General features: G+C 46.2%; 1 protein-coding gene across 1 annotated transcript in view; it reads left to right on the top strand.

Moving 5' to 3' along the window:
* ZNF704 (zinc finger protein 704) overlaps positions 1–19,623 on the top strand; it is a gene marked incomplete at both ends in the record, with an annotated part of 155,148 nt that overhangs the window by 31,648 nt on the left and 103,877 nt on the right. The window contains one exon of the mRNA XM_080929322.1: positions 13,877–14,112. Within this exon, the coding sequence (XP_080785448.1) occupies positions 13,877–14,112 (236 nt within the window). The remainder of the gene's footprint in view (positions 1–13,876; positions 14,113–19,623) is intronic.

Genomic DNA, 19,623 nt, shown 5'->3' with positions numbered 1-19,623 from the left:
TGCTGGCTCTGCCTCTCCAGAGCTCTGAGATAGCTCTCTTGGTCCCAGCGGGCAGCGGTGGGTGGATGTGCTCTGCCCAGCCCGGGCTCCGCTCACCACCTTTCCTCTGGAACTCAGTCCTTGGCCAGTCTTCCTGTCCCAAGGCCTGGCCGAATTCCGCCTCAGCTATGTTCTTTCCCTCTGGCCCACCTGAGTCACCTCAAAATGGCGAACACCAGACAGTCTTAGTTTAGAATCAGCAGATAACACAACTGCTGGGTGCAGAATCTATTGTCCTAAACTCATCAACTCTTCTATGTTAGAAATCTTCTGGTGGTGCATTCTGGTGGATTCCATCACTAGGTCTACATATTGCCTCCCTTCGCTCCTGCCTTGCTGTCCAAAAGGAAGTACTCTCCTCCTGCGTTCCCCTTTCCTCTCTCGGACCGGAAGGCCCGCCTTCCCCTCGCCCAGCGATTGGCTTCTTGTTGTCTTTATTATCCAATCAACTAATTAGGGGGAAATTCCACTACAATCCCCGTGGAATAGGAGAGGACCAGACGTAGAAGTACGGAGATAATAGAAGAACAGGAAGAACCCCCCCCCCCCCCAGATCAAGCTACAGGTCCAGGCCTTGATTCCAGCCCGTATATGCAGCAAGTAGACTCCTTTCCCTGAGATATTTATTGTTTAACCAGGCTGCTGGGTTAATGATATAACCCCACCTCTGCGATTTCTGGACCTAGCCTAGACCGTGGGATATATAGTTCTCCCAGGGCTCTTTCCAGTACCTTAAAATTCATATCAGGGGTTTCATGGCACGACTTAAATTGCGTTTTTAAGAGTTCCAGTACTTACAGCCAAGAACAATAGTTCCGAGCAACAATATTTGACTCAGTATCGAAGTTAAAACGTCCTTTTTCTTTGATTGTCTCAGTAGCCTTGTTGGGATGGAAGTGGGTGGATCAGCCAGGGACTCTTGCAGCAGTTGGGGTGGAAGACTCTGATGGCAACAGATGTGAACCATCGTGCAAAGGCGGGAACGTGGGCAGAACAGCTGCAAGGGAAAAGTCCAGATCACATGTCATGTGGCAGACACAGCAGACTGGTCATTCGACACTGCTCTGTAGTATATTCCCCCATCCCTGTGGCTAGAATTTCACAGCGTACCTCACAGCCAGAATTATATGGATGATTTAGGTTCTACCAAGGTCACGGTAGATCTGAAACCGAGATTCTGTCACCAACCCACCTTGTGCCCTGAAGGTCTCCTTAGCTGTGGCATTTGGGTAGAATGTGCCTCTTAGGAATTCCGGGATTGCTGTTAATGATACATGCAAAGCAAATTTCAGTGCAGTGTCTTTGAGTTGAAGACTTAGAACTATAGCCAGACAACCGCCCTACCCCCTGTTCTTCAGGGCACTGTGGAAGCGGGCGTGCACTCACTTTCGACCTGGTTTTAACAGCTTTCTTTTTAGTCCTGCTGTTGCATTACCATTACTTAATGACATTTAGCCAACACTTATGAACTAGGGTGTGCTAGATAAACATAGGTGAGGAGCCCGGGGTGTAGCACAGAGAAAATGTGTTCTCTGTCACCACGCTTTTAGTATACGGAGGGAAGAAAGGGAAAATAAATATATTTTTATCCCAACTTTATATATGGTACCAGTCAGGTTATAAACAGCGGAGCAGAGCTGTAAAGAGATGTGTGTGGGTTTGTATTTGTCCATTTATACCTCCAGGCACACACATGGACACACACACGCGCACACACACTTGCATATTTACTATGGTTTAGCAACTCAAAGTCCACAGAAGGAGGAGGACAGAAGCTCCCATTTTTCTTTTCTCTTTCCTTTGGCCAAGTTAGGGGATCACCCGGGCTCTCCTTTCCAAAGCCTCTGTTTTTCCACAGAGTTCTCCTTTTGTCCAGAGGCCTTTGACTACTCAGTCAGCTCCGAGTGGGCAGCTCAGGGTCAGGTCGTTCTCTTCACGGAGTCTGTGTTAAAGACATATTTCCCGCTCAGTTTCCCGTCTGTTCTGTTCTACACAGTCAGACCTATATTGTAGAACATTACGCTCACGATGAGCAGACACACATTTATTCTAATGTGTACATGAGCCGCATTGATTAACAGGTTTTATTTAGTCATCTGTTCAGCGACTAAAGCGCTCAGCGAACTGTGAATTAAGAGCACAGTCTACGCCGAAATGTGAATTCATTCGTTTTCAATTTGTTTTAAATTTCACTTGCTGTTTACTGCCCAAGAGATGATAAATTGTATTTAAAATGAAGCGTGCATTAAAAGAGAAAACTTTGGAAACTCACTTTTTTTTTTTTTACTTAATTGTGCTTCTAATGTGGTGTGCAGGTTTTAAGATGGAGTTGAGGCTCTAAGACCCATGGCTGAAGTTGAGTCTGTTTCTCGTTCTTTGTGGGAGCGGAGATTGAAGCCAGGGCATTCGAACACTAGGCAAACACTGTGCCACTGAACTAGGTGCCCACTCGCTTATTTTGATTGATCGATTTGACTGATTGATTGATTGGGATGGGGGTTCACTGTGTAGCTGGCATTTCAGCCCTGGAATACTTTGTGTGGCGTCTTTCAGTTCCTGCCCCAGGCTCCAGTCTTGGCTTCCCTCTGTGACGGATGGCAACCTCAATGTGTAAGCCGAATAAACCCTTTCTTCTCCTCCTTGCTCTTGGTTCTGGTGCTCATCACACCAGCAGAAAGCAAACTAGGGCACCCTCATTCCTTCGAAGCACCCTTTCTGCTGCCTCCTCTTCCTGACAGTGTATTTTTGCCATGGAGTCTTCTGTCTTCTGTTCATATTTAATTAAGATTGGAGTTTGGGTTTCTCCTTTCAGTTGGCACTGTTTGTGTCCAGAAAAACTTTACAATGTTTTTAGCATGCCTGAGGCCCCAGGTGGGGCTTGGTTTGACTTTTCATTTACGTGTATCCGAAGTGTATTTGTGCTGGGGTTTGGTGCTGCACACCTTTAATCCCAGCACTTGGGAGGCAGAGGCAAGTGGATCTCTGAGAATTCGAAGCCAACCTGGTTTACAGAGCTAGTTCAAGGACAGGTAGGGCTACATAGAGAAACCCTGTCTCAACTCCTACCCCCTCAGAAAAAACAAAAGCAAACAAAACAAGTAGTGTATTTGTCCGAGTGTACTTCAACCGCTGTCCTGAAATGTGTGTTCTAGTTAGGGAACACTCATCTCTAAAGGTGGGTCTTGATCTATGGTCAGCTGCAAATGACCGTTTAGCTTTTGAAACTCTGATCTTCCCAAAGTTCTCATAGGTTTTCTCTCAGTCTGTCTTCATGCCGAGGATTGGACTGGACCCCAGAGAGGAGTTCAGAATGGCGGCCAACGAGTAGTAAGTGACCTAGGAAGACAGCGACTCTCCCAGGGGCTCTGTAAGCTTGCGGTCCACTGACAGGGACTTATGCAGGCTCCTGGGAGAAGAGCTCCCTGGAAATGATGGTTCCCATCATTCAGATATCATAAACATACAGATGGCTTTTATTATCGTTAATTTTATTATTGATTGCAAATGTCAGAACACATTGGGGAATGAATGGGTCTAATTTACTGTTAACCACAGACAGGTGGGCAGAAGAGGTGGGGGGGTCAGACCTGAGATCCAGCTGTTTCTTATGCACTCTTATGGTGGTGGGATCATTACCTACAGGGGTTTGAAGTCTTTATTATATTAATTGTGACTTGTTCTGAAATTCTGCCTTAATATTCCCCTAAAGGTTTGCCCTGGATTAACTTCCTGGTATTTGTGGAAAGAGGGTTGAGAATCCTGTAGTTTGAAAACAAAGAAACAATATTTTAATACAGATTTTATTATAGAATGGGGCTGCAGCCCCAGAGATGAAGTTCTTTATAAAATGAAGCTGACAAGTTACAGAAGCAAAAAATAAGACGGTGGCTATCTTACTGTCTTATGTGACTCTCGGAGTTCACTCCTCCACACTTGGCAGCTTTGGATGTTGGTTTGAGGTGGACGAATTCTGGGACCTTACACTTGTCAGTGTACACTTGCATGAACTTTGAACCCACCTGCTCCGGTCTTTGATAGGTGGGCTGCAGTGTGACACTGTGGTCACCTGGAATTCTATTTGTTATCCCGTAGGGAAGATGGCCCTGCTTCGGACATTCTTCTAGCTCTAGGATAGCATCTGCCCCTAAGGCCAAGCTTACCTAATGTCCTCTGCACAGAGCCACTGTTCTGACGGAGCAGCTCGGACCCTAGGCTGTGATGCAGTCAAGGTCGTGTGCTCCTAGGACAGAGCAGAATTGGGTATGGGAGTGGAAAGGATTGCAGTCCAAATGCACCGAGGGCGACGTCCCCTGGAGAGACTTGAGTAAAGACTGACGGGCGAGGAAGCAGCCTGTCCTATGAGAAGGAGCGACACCTCTTAGACGGTTGGAGCAGCAGTGGGAAGTCCATGAGGTTCTGTGGCTGTGTGTGTGGCCAAGCTGGTGATGACAGCACAGTCTGTTGGACAACTTGCCATTACTGTAACGAAGTACCTCAGAAAACCCGGTTCGTTTCTTTAAAACGGGCTCTTGCCATGTCCCCGGCTTTGCCTAGGACTCTCTCAACTTTCCCGCCGTTTCCTCCCGTGTGTGGAGGTCCCCGGTGTGCCCAAGCAAGGGGAGAGATTTGTGTTCAGTTTTGGTGGTGTCAGTCCATGGTTGGGTGATGCTTTTGTTTGGGTCATCATGATGGTTTGAAACATTGTGGAGTGTGTGGCAGGGGAGCCTTTTCATACCAGGCAGGAGGAGACTCGGGGAGACCAGTTTGACCTTTAGGGTCTTGCCTCCCGTGACACCCCGACTCTTCAAAGCTTCACTTTCTCCGAGGTGCCTTTTAGGTGTGGCCCTTTGTGTGACAGTATAGACTTACTTACTGCAGGGGCAGAGGGGAGGCCAGAGAGAAGGTTAGAGAAATGTAGTTTCATGTGCCTGATGCCCTGAAGGTCACTAACAGTTTGACAGGGTGGGGGATGGGAAGAGTGCGTGTTCTGAGCAAGGAGAAATGTGACCTGCCATGTTTAAGGGATAAGGAAAGAAAACTGGGGTCACAGAGAGGGCACAGGTGGAGATCCCGGGGACAGCCGTGTGTATCCAGGCAGGTTGTGGGACTGAGAGCTGACCTGAGGTGGTGGGAAGCGGCTACATTCTAGACTGTTCTGAAGGTCTGGTGCATAAGGCCCACCGCACCCAGTGCCCCTGTGGCTGCTCCATTTAGATGGGAGGTTAAAGCAAGCAGAGCATCTGTTTGCTGTGGCGAGTTCCAAAGTTAAGCAAGATGCAGTTAGCTGAGCTTGGATTTAATGTTGGACTTTACAGAACTTTTTTTTTTCTTTTTTTCCCCCTTCTTTCTTTTTAAAGGAACTTATTAAAAAAAAAAAAAAAACCAAAAAGACCAAGTTGTGTATTCTCACTTACACAATGTTAATAGAAGGCCTGAAACTTAGCCAAGTCCTCTCCACTAGAGAGCTATGTGATAGCTTCCTATCCTAAATATGGTGCTGACTAATCTCTGAGTGAGCGCGCCAAGCCACGCTCTGCTGGTGAGTAAGCCGGCGGGATATTAAAGTGAATGCACGTGATAGGAAACGGGGAACTTGCAGCACTCATTACGGGGAGAGCGGAGTGAATGACTCCAGACTGACCGAGGCTTCAAGCTCCACCCCTCAGTTTGACCTCTAACCCCTCGGACACCGGACCAAAGCAGGCTGGTTGTCATAGGTCAGTTATTTGTCTCCATGTGCAGCAGAACTCAGAGGGCCAAGCGGTTAATCGATACGAGGGCTAATATGGGAGCAATTTGTTCTAAACGTGGTTTTACTACAGATATTCATTAGATCTGGGTAGATTTGCCATCTGACTTATTTTTCTGTGTATGCAGCATAAAATTTAAAGAATTTAAAGTAGGAGAATAGAGGTAGCTTTTATCTATTCTCTCAAGACTCTGATAAACCTTAGAGTCTTATGTATTTTCATTCTTATGTGTATCATTATGATGATGATGATGATGATGATGATGAGTGTTTTGCTTGAATGGTGTATGAGGAGTGTCTGGTGCCTGCAAAGATCAGAAGGAGGAAGTGGAGTTAAAGACAGTTTTTAGCTTCTATGCTGGCGTGGGGCACTAAACCCGGCCTACTGCAGGTGCGGTTAAGTGCTTTTAACTGCTCAGCCACTTCGCTGGCCCGGCAGAAATATTTTTAAAGGAACAGACTCCACCATTCCCATTGTTAGTGGAAGCCTTTTGTGACGAACTTTTAAATCTTCAGGTTGATTACGGCCACTACACGGTGCGTGACATCAAACGTGGGAACTGAAACAAACATTTTTTAGACATGAATCCAAATGTATATAACCTGTAATCAGAGGTAGGAAGAGCTCTCTGTAAGAAGTTGGTCAGGAGTCCTCGAGGCTTTCTGGAGAAAGGCAAGGACCTAAAGGGTTGTTAGGGGACTGCTCAGGTGCCTTCATTGCCTGGTTGCCAGCTGTGTTTTCCTTGTGGCTTAAACTGCATGCCATGTCTCAGAATTTCTGTAATACATTTTTTTAATTATTATTCAGAAAGCCTCAGAAGGCATCTAGCTTTCTATAGATTTATTCCTGGAAATACAGTTGCTTTTGAGCCAGCAGCTCCCATCTGACTGGGTGGGGCGAATAACGTAATCTCTAGTCAGCGTTGACACACATTCTTTGGCATCTCAGTTCTATAAATGCAGAGAGAATGTGTCTCAGAATGGGTAGCCAAGGACGCGGGCATTGTTGGCAACATCTTCCTCCGAGATGCGTGCGGGTATCATTTCTCCAGAATCCAGATGATTTTTATTTATTTATTTTTATTCAAGATAGAGCGATGTGCTCCAGCGCCAACCCGAGGACATCATTTATAGACATCCAGCACTTAAACAGATGCTGTGAAGTTTTTGTTAAAAAAAGTTGCGATTTCTCCAAATGCCTTATATTCTACATGCGCTGATTATTTTCTCCAGAACAACAAAAGCTGCTCACTGGAGTAAAGATTCGGAGTTTTATTTGTCAGTTGGTAATTGGTAATTGGTAGTATTTTCATATAATTGAGCATTGAAGCTTTGTTCCCTTGCAAGAAATTACCCTGCCTAATGTGTGTGTGACGTGTATGGAGGAATTCTGTGTCTGAGGAAGGAGGGGCCGGAGGAGGCTTCTGCTGGACCAGATGACTAAAGGATGCTAATGGGCAGTGGGCCTCACACTGCCCATTATTTGAAATTTGTGTTCCCTTAAGAAGCAAACATGCATTAGTCACGGAAAACTAGTAGAAAAGAGATATTGTATAAATGCTAAAGTCTTACTAAATAGTTATAAAATGTCTTTTTTCATTGTAGGTTAGTACAAGTTTTAAAAGTAACTCGTGTACAATAAATCCTCTTCCTGTCAGCTGAAGAATCAAAGAAACAAACAAACACACTGCATGTTGATACTGAAAACTATAAGCAGGATGGAAAACTTGGCCTATACAAAGGTCCATGACTAATGAACACATTCGTTAGCATTTAGAGTCCTTTCAAAGTGATTTCCTCTTTTTACCTATACACACTCCTCTGAGCTCCTATTACATAGAATCATTTGTAATGCCCTGTTTATGGTCAGTATGTTGTTTCTCCACATGTATTTGTTTGTGCATGCTTGACTGATAACTACTGATAAACATTTACATAACTTTAAAAAAGATTATAAGCATTTCTGTGGCAAATATCTTTGTGTTCTTTTATTCTTCTACTTCAGTGTGGAACTGCTGTATTTTTATACACATGAACTTAGTCCAGGTTAGCCTCCCGGACTCCGTATGTTACTATCAACAGAATTTAAAAATTCTACTTGGGCTGGAGAGATGGTTCAGTGGTTAGAGCGCTGACTGCTCTTCCAGAGGCCCTGAGTTCAAATCCCAGCAACCACATGGTGGCTCACAACCATCTATAATAAGATCTGATGCCCTCTTCTGGTGTGTCTGAAGACAGCTACAGTGTACTTATATATAATAAATAAATATTTTAAAAAAAGAATTCTACTTAACCTCTCAGGTTAGAAAGCATAAAGAGCTGGGCACAGCTCGGTTGGTAGTGTGCTCAATCTTCCACACCCGGTGTTGTGGGTTTGAATCCTAGCAGCACATGAACTAGGTGTAGTGCTTCGGACCTGAAACCCTAGCACTTGGGGGTGGGGCAGGGGAATGGGGAGTTCAAGATCATCCTTAGCTACATTACAAGCTGTAGGCCAGCCTGGGCCACATGGCATCTTGTCTCAGAATACCAAAGGACAAAAACTAAAACCAACCCCCAAACCAAAGCGAATCAATCAAAAGAGCAGAAAGAATTACTGTCCTACCATTTTTGTGAATCTCATAAACAACAAAGCCAACTTCATCCTTTGAATTTTCCTGTTTTTAAAGTAAAAAAATCTTATGATGTCATTCCTTAAATTGCATGTGTCTGTTTGTCTATGTGTGCACTTTGTTATATATGAAATAAACAAGCCCTCTAGGCCCAAGCATCTTCAGGTCTGCAGGCTTCGGACGTACTGTTTCGATCTCTACAGTGGGAGGGATTGTGTCCGTTGAGGGCTGTACCTTACTTGTGTCTAACTAGGTGGAAAGCAGATGTGCCCCCTTTATCAAGAGTGTGGATACATTGTGGTGCCCACCGTGTAAGGCTGTGTTGTTCTTGCTCACTGTCAGGAGTAGGTGGTTCCATTCAGCAGTTCTCTTCAGAAAATGTTCCTACACAATGTAGAAAGAAACACATAAGGATGCTTGCACCAGCGTGCTCATTACTTTTAATAATTAAAAAAAAAAACCAAAATAGACTGACAAAAAGATATCGCATGAAATAGGTTGAAAAGAGATGGAATGGACTCATTACCCACGCAGGGATTCCCACGGCAGCGTGTGCAGCCAGCCCACCTGCAGAATGCATGTATGACTGTGCCTGCAGTTCTCCGTGCACTGTGTGCACACACAGGTAGTTGCCGCACTGTAAGCGATTGAGGTTTTGTGGTAAGTGTCTCAAAGCTGTTCTGTGGCGGCATGGGTCGGCTGGACGATGTGAGGTGGGTTGAGAAAGAAGGAGAAATGTTCCCTTCTGTGCATTTAAATAGGAACATTAGTAAGTGTGTAATTTGTGGGAAAGAATGAGAGGTCCATTTCAGTGTTGTAGAAACCGGAAAGTGAAGTGTTTTGGCACGGCTAGAGGCCTTCCCTCTGTTTAGTGAGTCCAGGCCTGGCTGAAGTCGGAGGTGAAGGTGAAGATTCGTTGTAGATACAGAGGGCTTTATTCCCGCTGTGATCATGCAGTGGGAAGAGGAAGAGAGAGATGAAGAACCAGAACCATCAAGACGGGGAGGCTCAGGTGGGCGCCACAGATCCTGGCTAGCTCTGAAGGAGGCAGGGCGCGGCAGTCTAGCCCCCGGGCAGCCTGTTCTCAACACTAACGTCCCCGGTCCTGCCAGGCAGGCTCTTTGCCAGACCGCCTCCTTCTTTTTCAGTCCACCACTGGCACTTTAAGATGCTGCAACCTGAGTCAAATTCTCCGTGTCGGTTGTCACTCATCAGAAAGGAAAGCTTGGGGCTGCAGGAGTTTCAGATTTAGACTGTGAAGGGTTTCCAGTCTTTGTATACACATGACTTTGTATACACATGTATATACATGACACCTTCCCCACCATCTCTGCTCCGTTTGGCTGTTTCCCCACACTTCCTGTCTCACCAGGGTCTCAGGTTGGTTTCTTTACTGGTGTGTCTCTCTCCCTTCATCCTCAGATGCTTGGTTAATGCTCTGGTTGCAGGTCAGAGATGCCTTGCCAAGGAAGTTCTTGCCCATCTCACACATTTTCCGCTGCAGGCAGTGTATTCGTCTGTGGAGCGCATCAGATCATTGCCCGTGTTGCCCGTTAGAGCACGTGACACACCTTCCCTCATATGCTAAAAGGAAAAAAACTCGGACAGCTTTAGCTTTTCCTGGATGAACATTTAAGGCTACTTGGGTGATCGTGAACGTATTTCCTGGTACTTATCCATTCAGTGAGAGCAGTGGTGAGGAACCAGGAGGCTTGGGAAAGACTTGGGCTCAGCAAAATAAACAGACACATGTTTTTGAGGGGCAACAGCTGGTTCCTGTTAATTAGGGCCCTTTCTGGAAGCAGCTGTCCTTTCTACCCATTGTGGCCGCTACTGGATACATAAGAGATTCTAGCGTACCCTCCTTTGTCACGTTCATGTGAACACATTACACACAAGTGCACACACGCACACCTCCCCCATTGATGCTGCGGCTGGTTTCGCTGCACTCACATTCTTTGTTACTGCTGCTATCCGTTAAATATTTGCTTGTTCAGAGCCATAACATACAGCAATTTCTTAGACGGTGTGTTTGAGAGAATACTGGCTTGTATCTATGAGTCACCTAATTGACCATAAATACATCACCTTCCAAGAATAAAACAGCCTAGACCTCGTAGATCTCCAGGAACACTAGGGCTGAGAAAACATAATGGGGAAATGTGCCTTTGAGCAGATGAAGTACAAAAAGTTTCTGGGTGAATGAACCGGAAAAATGGTCTTCTTGCCCAGATGAGGAAGCTTGGAGATGTGGTTTCGATGGGGACTAGATTTTAGCCCCATTTTACCAACACAGGACACAACCATGCCACTGTGTGGGGCAGTGCTTAAAAATGTGTGTAACAGATACCTGCATTAAATTTATGACTACATTTTTGCCTCACAATTTCCAAACCTGGTCTAGGGGTTCTTGGGTGCCTCCTCCGCATAACAAAGTCATTACTGGTTTGACTGTTCTCCTCTGTGGCCTCTTCCAGTCAGATTGATGCCATTGTAAGAGTACAGTGGATTTGCATAAATTTACTGCCGAGCAAAGGCGGGCGTGGTCTGCTGTAGAGCATTCCCATGAGCTCATGGCAGTCCCTCACCCCCACGAGCAGTCAGCAGCTGTGTCCACTCCGAGCCCCACATAGCTTTCAATTGTCCTCCGGGTGTTGCAGGTTTACCCCATGGGCACCCGATGAATGAGATCCATCTTTTTGCTTCTTCTCGTACTTAGCAGAAGGACCAGTCAGTGTCCCTGTGCAGTAGCTGAGAGTGACGATGGTGTCTTCCAATCAGTGACTCAACGTCTCTTACTCACTTTTGTGGTTGTCTTTGGTCCTTTCATCATTTCCAGTCATTTAAAGGGGGAACTCGGCTGTCTCTGAAGCTCATTCTGTTGCTGAAATGTCTGTTTACTACTGAGTGTTGAGTTTTAGTTGACGACACGCTTTAGATTCAGAGCTTGTATTGTAGAATATTCTTACCCTCTGTCTTACTGTGTGTGCCTCACCAAGAGCACAGCACACGCTCATTATGTCATTTCCTTAGCCGACTTCTCCTTGTCCTTCTTTGCCCGAGGTGTGTATGGCCCAAGCTGCATCTCCTCCGTCTGCAGCTTTACAGTTTCGATGGGAGCTCTTTAAACAGTCAGTTGGTTCCAGGGAGGCATGACCAGCAACCATTGTTTCAGCTCGGTACTGTTGACTGCAGACTTCCTTAATATTTAGTGCACGTGGCACTTCTGGGCACTTAGGAGACACCACTGCTGATCATCCTCACCAAGGCCCCTCTTTCACTTCTCTTGCCTGGAGTCTAAAGTCTTCCTGTTGCAAGTTGGGAACAGGCCTCACAGAATCAAAATAGCACTTTCCTGTCACCCTTCATGTTGAAGCAAAAAGAGCTGTGTAGAGTTTTGATTAGTGAAGTTTAGAATCTTTGCAGTTTGTTTACTTTCTTTCTCAACTATAATTTTTTTTTTTGAAGATGTCTTACCTTTGGAAATGTGTTCATTCTTCCTGTCTCCTGCTGTATGAGAATGTCTTCAGAACTTTAAATCAACACCCGGTTTTCTAGGATCCTCTGGGGACTTGTTGCCAAGTAGACAATAACTGGCTGACCTGCTCCCTTGGAGCTGGACTTGTCTCTGCCATGCAGGTCCAGTCTATCACTGGGAAGGCTGAGGAGAGAGAGGATGGAGGCCCTTGGGGCTCTGGTGTTCCCAAGAGTTCTGGAAATTATCTTACCTGGAAAAGCCCTGAGACTGTCTTGTATACATTTAGTTGAGTTTTCATTTGGTCTGGGAATTAACACATTTTTATTTCCTATGAAAATGTGTTATGCCCATGGCTTTCAATTCCATAAATAGAGATTTTTTTTGACTAAATTATTTTTAATTTTTATCTAAACTTGATAGAAATGAGCAAGCAAGGCTTGTATGTCAGGTAAAAACTGGTTACCACTCACTTAACCCACAGAGAGGACACTTGGTTTATGTGTCTGTGATATGTCTTCCTGGCAAAGTTATTTTCAAATGCACTCCCCTGAGTGGTGAGATTCCAGATGACTGGATAGTCTGACCCTTCTTGCTCTACTCAAGTTACTCAAATTAACTCTACTTAAGTTAATTTGCTACTGAGTTGATTTGTAAATGGTAATTACCTTATAAACTTTTTCTTTACTTTTTTTCCTGGTGTCTCAAGAATTAGGAATAGTGGGGTTTACTTCACTGAGCTTTGATTTCATGTTTATCTTATTATTTATTCGTTAAATCTAAGGTCAGTCTTAGTAGTCAAAAATAGTTTGCCTTTATATATTAGCCGTCTTCTATCAAGCCTGCTAACAGCTTTAAAATAAAAAAGCATAGAGACCCTAGTGCTTTCAACTCTTGAAAGGAGCATTTTTTGAGTTGGTGATATTTTTGTTATTTTGAGACAGGGTCTTTGTATAGAACTGTAGCTGCCCTGGATCACTCCGGAAAGACCAGGCTGCCCTGGATCACTCCGGAAAGACCAGGCTGCCCTGGATCACTCCGGAAAGACCAGGCTGACCTGGAACACTCCGGGAAGACCAGGCTGGCATGGGACACTGTGGGAAAACCAGGCTGGCATGGGACACTGTGAGAAGACCAGGCTGGCCTGGGACACTGTGGGAAAACCAGGCTGTCCTGGGACACTCTGGGAAGACCAGGCTGGCATGGGACACTGTGAGAAGACCAGGCTGGCCTGGGACACTGTGGGAAGACCAGGCTGGCCTGGGACACTGTGGGAAAACCAGGCTGTCCTAGGACACTCTGGGAAGACCAGGCTGGCATGGGACACTGTGAGAAGACCAGGCTGGCCTGGGACACTGTGGGAAAACCAGGCTGTCCTGGGACACTCTGGGAAGACCAGGCTGGCATGGGACACTGTGAGAAGACCAGGCTGGCCTGGGACACTGTGGGAAGACCAGGCTGGCCTGGGACACTGTGGGAAGACCAGGCTGGCCTGGGACACTGTGGGAAGACCAGGCTGGCCTGGGACACTCTGGGAAGACCAGGCTGGCCCGGGACACTGTGGGAAGACCAGGCTGGCCCGGGACACTGTGGGAAGACCAGGCTGGCCCGGGACACTCTGGGAAGACCAGGCTGGCCTGGGACACTGTGGGAAGACCAGGCTGCCCTGGGACACTGTGGGAAGACCAGGCTGGCCCGGGACACTCTGGGAAGACCAGGCTGGCCTGGGACACTGTGGGAAGACCAGGCTGGCCTGGGACACTCTGGGAAGACCAGGCTGGCCTGGGACACTCTGGAAAGACCAGGCTGGCCCGGGACACTCCGGGAAGACCAGGCTGGCCTATAACTAGCTATGCAATGCTATTGTTTATTTTTGTGTTACGTTCCCCCAGTTAAACAATAAGAAAGGGACCAGGGAGGAGGGATCACTGCTCTCTATACCACAGCCCTGCAGAAAGAAATGCAAGACTCTGTGTTAAGTTTTCATGTTGTACTTTGCAGGTGGGGAGTTTCAGGCGAGAGATGACCTTCACGTTTCAGTCAGAGGACTTCAGACGTGACTCCAGTAAGAAGCTGTCACCTCACCTCTTCCCACTGGCCATGGAGGAAGACGTGAGAACAGCAGACACCAAAAAAGCCAGTCGGGTCCTTGACCAAGAAAAAGAAACTCGGTCTGTTTGTCTTCTTGAGCAGAAGCGGAAAGTGGTTTCCTCCAACATTGATGTCCCTCCCGCAAGGTAAGGGGGCCGCACATTTGGTTCCCACTGCTGTAGGTTCCTGCCCGGTCCTGTCTGTTTCATGGGGTCCAGACTTAGCAAGAGCTGTTCGTCAAGCCGTCTCTGTGCTTTCTGTGAAGTAGACCCGATTTTGAAGCTGCTGTGGTTGAAAGCCGCTGTTGAGGCTGTAGAGAAGAAAAGAGTCTTTGACAAAAGTAAATGTAAAACCGTGAACAGAACAACCTTCTCTGTAAGGTTGACGGTGCGCTCGAAGGCACCTGTGCTCAGATCCCGGGTGAGGGGTTGGCAGATTACAGCTGTAAGCTGAATTTAGCCTTAGTCTCTTTCCCGGTGAACTATGAGATGAGGGTGTAACAGTTACAACGATTTTAGAAAGGTGACTGTGACACAGGCCGTGTTGACCTGTGAAGTCTTCAGTGTGTAAAAGTGCTCAGTGACGTCTAGTTGAAGTCATTCATATGTTTCTAACAGTCGTCTGGGCAAGGGAGATGGCTGAGTGGACAGAGTGCTTGCCCTAAAAGCATGGATGCAGTGCGGTGCACTTCCATAACGCTGGCTCCCCCACAGCGCGGTACACTTCCGTAACGCTGGCTCCCCCACAGTGCAGTTGAGAGTTGCCAGAAGTTCACGGGCAGCTAGCCTGGTATGCGTATCAGGAACACCAGAGAAACCCTATTTCAATAGAAAGAGAGGCCCAACACCCAGGTTGTATTCTGATGTACACACCCACTCTGTGGCACACTCATGCGCTTGTACACTTTCGTGATAGATTCATATCAAAACGTAGTGGAGAGAATTTATCACGTAATTCTCTTTTAACACTTTTAAATTCCTCTTTCATATAATACATCCTAAGTGCAGTTCCTCGTCCCAGCGCCCTTTCTCTCAGCTCTTATCTAGTACTACTGAAGGGCTTTCTCATGGCGGAGCAGACTCGGAGCACACACATAACCTCTCTTTGCTCAGCCTCTCTCAGGCCTCCTGTCCCCTCCAGTCCCCCTCCCGCCCCCTAGAGCTCCTGCTGTTCAAGGTCTGTCTCTGGCCTAGAACAATGCCTGTGCCCTTCCTGAGGTCTGAGAGCACATGTCATGTGAGGAGGGAATGGGGGGCTCTGTCTGCGTGGCAGCTTGCTTATTTTATGTGCCCTCCATGTTAATGCCAGAAACGATTATCATGAAAGTTTATAAGCATTGACTGAGAACTCTTGCATTTATTCAAGTGTTTCTGACAGCTTGTGAGGAGACAGTACCTATTGGCCAGGAAGGAACAACCCCTTCACACCTGCCCACCCTTAGTAAATCAACATTTTCATTGTTTTCTCTGCTAAATAGAGGGACTGCCTTCTCCAGAAAATTACACGTTACTCTATCCGGCTGCCAAATTGTCAGGCTTCCTAAAATTATAGGCCTCTGTTTTCTTTAACCTCTAGTTGCCAGTTTTGTATATCTCTTATTTCTGTTCAACAGCTATTTGTTATTATTTGCTCTTCTATGATTTTTGTATTAAATGCTTAATTAGATTATTAAGGATTAGTTTTTACTGTGGCTTCATTGTGAGATGCTTTAAAGCGCATCAGTTCATACGTATAGTTTGGCTGATTGGCAGGACAAATGACAGGCCAGGGACTTGAAGGGAGAAGAGCTGTGCTTTGATGTTCTTCCTAGGCTGTCAGCGGAAGCGTGTGTGAGAGTTCAGTTCTGACGTGGAGTTCTACAGGACCTATGGTACATGCTATTCCCACGGAGCCCTTCCTATGTAATAAACGCTGGATTCTCATCAGCGGTTGCGGGTTGTGTCTTTGGTTTGGTTTTACCCAGGCTGGCCTGGAGCTCACTGGGTAGCCTAACGTGATCTTAGGCTTCTGACCATCCGCCCTGGCTCCTCCTCAGAGATTACAGGTATGCGCCACCACGCCCAGTTTATTATGGCATGGTGGGAATGGAACCCAGGCGTTGTGCTTGATAGACACTGCCCACTGAGCTACAGCCCCGAGGTGCATGTTCTGTTCTTTAAATGACTTCACCTCTTGCACCTCCTGGGGGGAAAACAGTGAAAATGGCGGGAAGGAAAATGTCTTTGCTTTTCTTTATTCTGATGCCGGTCTACAGAATATTTCATTCTTTGCAGCCATTAGATACACACAGAAACACACTGCTGAAGCTTTTGAACACTAGGGAGAAATTAATTGGGTTGGAAACCATCAACATGTAGAAGAAAATTCCCCACTGACAAGGTATAATTTAGATGAATTAATGCGCCATGAGAAAGGCTACCTTCTCATAGCGCATTTAATGTCCTTGTCTGGCCTCCGCACTAACACGTTCATTTTCATCGTTGCGGTAAAAATGTAATCATCACAAACATGCTAACACTTGGAGAAACAAATTGCTTTTTTAATTAAATAGTCATGAAGGAATCAAGTTATGCAGAATAACCTAATTTCTAACATTTTTTTCTCTTTGTTTACAGTCATTAGGTTATTTAGCAAATGCCAACTTTTGACTATCTAAGTAGATTGATAAGGAAACTTTGAATCACGCAGAGGGAAGGAACAAGAGTTTTCCTTGTGCTTACTAAGAGGAGGCGTAATTATAGCTGTCATCAATAAACTGCTGCTGATGTTTGGGTAAATCTGGAGCGTAGAGACATGTATTGGAATAAGGAAGTCTAGATCTGTTATTAAATATGACCTATAATTAACATGTCTATGTGTGTGTAATCCACACATGTATGTATATCCACACGATTTCCTACAACTTACTCTAATTCCAGACTTTGTGTTTTGGGTACTCCTTAAAAGCAGGCCATTGGTTTAGGCTGTTTGCTGCCGGTGTGCTGTGCTCCGGGGCAAGTTAAAATAGCCCCTAGTATTTCTCATTTACTCTTTTCCTTACTTTCTATAGTTTGAAAAATGAAGCTTGAAGTTTATTTCCTGTAGTTCACACAATGAAAATAGTATGTGTATGTTAGTTGCTTTTTCGTGTCTCCAGGAGATCTGCCCCCATTTGATCCCTGGGACCCCCATTGGGTTGTCTGATTTTATGCCTCTCCATCGCTGCTAGTGACCTCGGACTTGTTAAAACATGAATGGGAGAGGTGCTCCCTCCAGAAGCTTCTATACAGTCAGACAGATGGACACATAAATAGCTAAGTCCAAGAAACTAAGTGTTTGCCTTCGAAGCAGAAATGGGTCAATATAGAAAACTAAAGAAAAGGCTTTAATATTAGGTGAGTGATCAAATTGATATACCATTTAAAAGCCTTCTTTTCTGTTATTAGTGTCCCTTTGAAGCTACAGAGGCATGAACAAACTTCAAACATTTACAAAATGCCAGTTTTCTGGGGGCCTGTTTGAACAATGCTGGTTTCAGAAGGTGTGTTGCGCTAAGCTTGGCCATCTGAGAAGCAAGAGCCAAGACAGAATGAAGCATACAAGCACTTTACCTGGGGAAATCCTTGTGGGAAGGTAGGGGATCCGGGCAGTGCAAGGCTGATCCAGGGAAGGAAGAATGAGAGGGTGGATGAAGTGTACTAGCAGCCTCACAGCCCACTAGGAGGACCAACTCATGCCCACTAGGAGGACCAACTCATGCCCACTAGGAGGACCAACTCATGCCCACTAGGAGGACCAACTCATGCCCACTAGGAGGACCAACTCATGCCCACTAGGAGGACCAACTCATGCCCACTAACTAGGAGGACCAACTCATGCCCACTAGGAGGACCAACTCATGCCCACTAACTAGGAGGACCAACTCATGCCCACTAGGAGGACCAACTCATGCCCACTAACTAGGAGGACCAACTCATGCCCACTAGGAGGACCAACTCATGCCCACTAACTAGGAGGACCAACTCATGCCCACTAGGAGGACCAGACAGCCTTATATTCGTTAGGAGAACTACCTTAGGCCTCTGCTGTGTGCTGATCTCTGCTGGGAGCTGCTTGTGATACTTGGGGTCTAGGCAAGTACAGTAGATGCTTTTTGAGTCCTAGCTCTGGTCCTGGACTAATCAGCACTGTTCTTAAGATGCCTCTCCGGCCTGGAACACAGTTCTGAGTGTTCTCTGTCGAGGCTGGAGCAGGGGCTGGTCTCTGGCAGCCTGGATTGTTAGTGCAGCCCCCTCGCAAGGCTTCTTCTGTTAAAGAACCAAGTTTCCTTTGAACAAAAAGCATTCAAGAGTCATAACATGAAAGGCACGTGGAGTGGGTAAAGGTGATATTAGTTTAGGAGAGTTCCCTTACCAGTGTGGCCTGATTGGTTTCAGGAAGAAGCTGTGTTCCTTTGGGGGAACTAATCAAGAAGGGTTAGATTTGACTGGAAAGTGAACTCCTCTGAGTATTTCTCGTTATTCTTCAGGGATGTAAGCAACCTGAGACAGTGGGAGTAGGTGGGAAAGCCTGCTTAGCAGTGGTTTGCATCGAGGGCAAACGTAATGTGGTGATTCCGTCTGTGCAGAGGCAGCCGCCACAGGACTGCTGTCTACAGAGCTTCCGTCAGTTGGTGCACTCTCAGGCCTCGTTACAGACACAAGACCAGGCCTCTTCCAAAAGCAGTGGAGTGAGAACAAGGAATTAGCTAAGTATGCACTCTTAAATATTTTAAGGCATCTCTAAGGGAAAGTACAAGCAAGCTTCATTGATCTTTATGGAGAGCTGAAGAAAGCAAGGGGGCTGGAGAGATGGCTCAGCGGTAAGAGCACTGACTGCTCTTCCAGAGGTCCTGAGTTCAAATCCCAGCAACTACACGGTAGCTCACAACCATCTGTAATGGAATCTAAGTATCTGAAGATAGCTACAGTGCACATACACACACACACACACACAATCTTAAAAAGAATAGAGTACAGACAGGACTTTAACGGCCACGTTTTTGGGTTGCGGCTATGGCAACACTTTCTGTTTTGAACGTGAGGTGACTTCCTGTTCCATGGCTGTAACCCACTTTCTTTGTTCCTCAGCAGCTGGTGGATACTTGAGACTGGAGAGTCAGGAACCAGAGCATATTGGGCTATATGGGTTGTGTACATTTTAAGAGTATATTTTTAAGTGATGAAAAGGATTTTATAGTGGACAGTGCTAGTCAGGCTTTCGCCAAAGCCACTTTAGTTGAGTAGAATAGGTTAGGGAGGTGAGAATACACAGGAAGACCGGTTGGGACAGCGCTGCTTTAGGGCAGTTAGGTGTCCGGGAATTAGGACTGGAATGGAGAAAGAGCTGAGATGAGAGAAGGGGACAGCTGAGCTCAGTGTGCAGCAGAAAGAAGGCCCCTGGGGTGCGAGCCGTAGAAAGTGACTCTGGCTCATTTAACTAGAATGGATTTTATTCTCTGTTTCTTTGAAAAACCACCAGTTCATTTTCAGAGTCACAGAGGATTCTGAAGAACCAGGTCAGGAAGTAGGCAGCCAGGTTGGCAGTGGCAACGTCCACAAAACAGGCTTTGGGGCTTCTCAAGCGAGAGATGTACGTAAGCTATGCTGTGCACACAGGCGCACATCCAGCCCCCAGGC

Source organism: Micromys minutus, assembly GCF_963924665.1.
Source record: "Micromys minutus genome assembly, chromosome: 15".
Taxonomy (NCBI): domain Eukaryota; kingdom Metazoa; phylum Chordata; class Mammalia; order Rodentia; family Muridae; genus Micromys; species Micromys minutus.
This window is presented reverse-complemented; position numbering and strand designations above follow the sequence as displayed.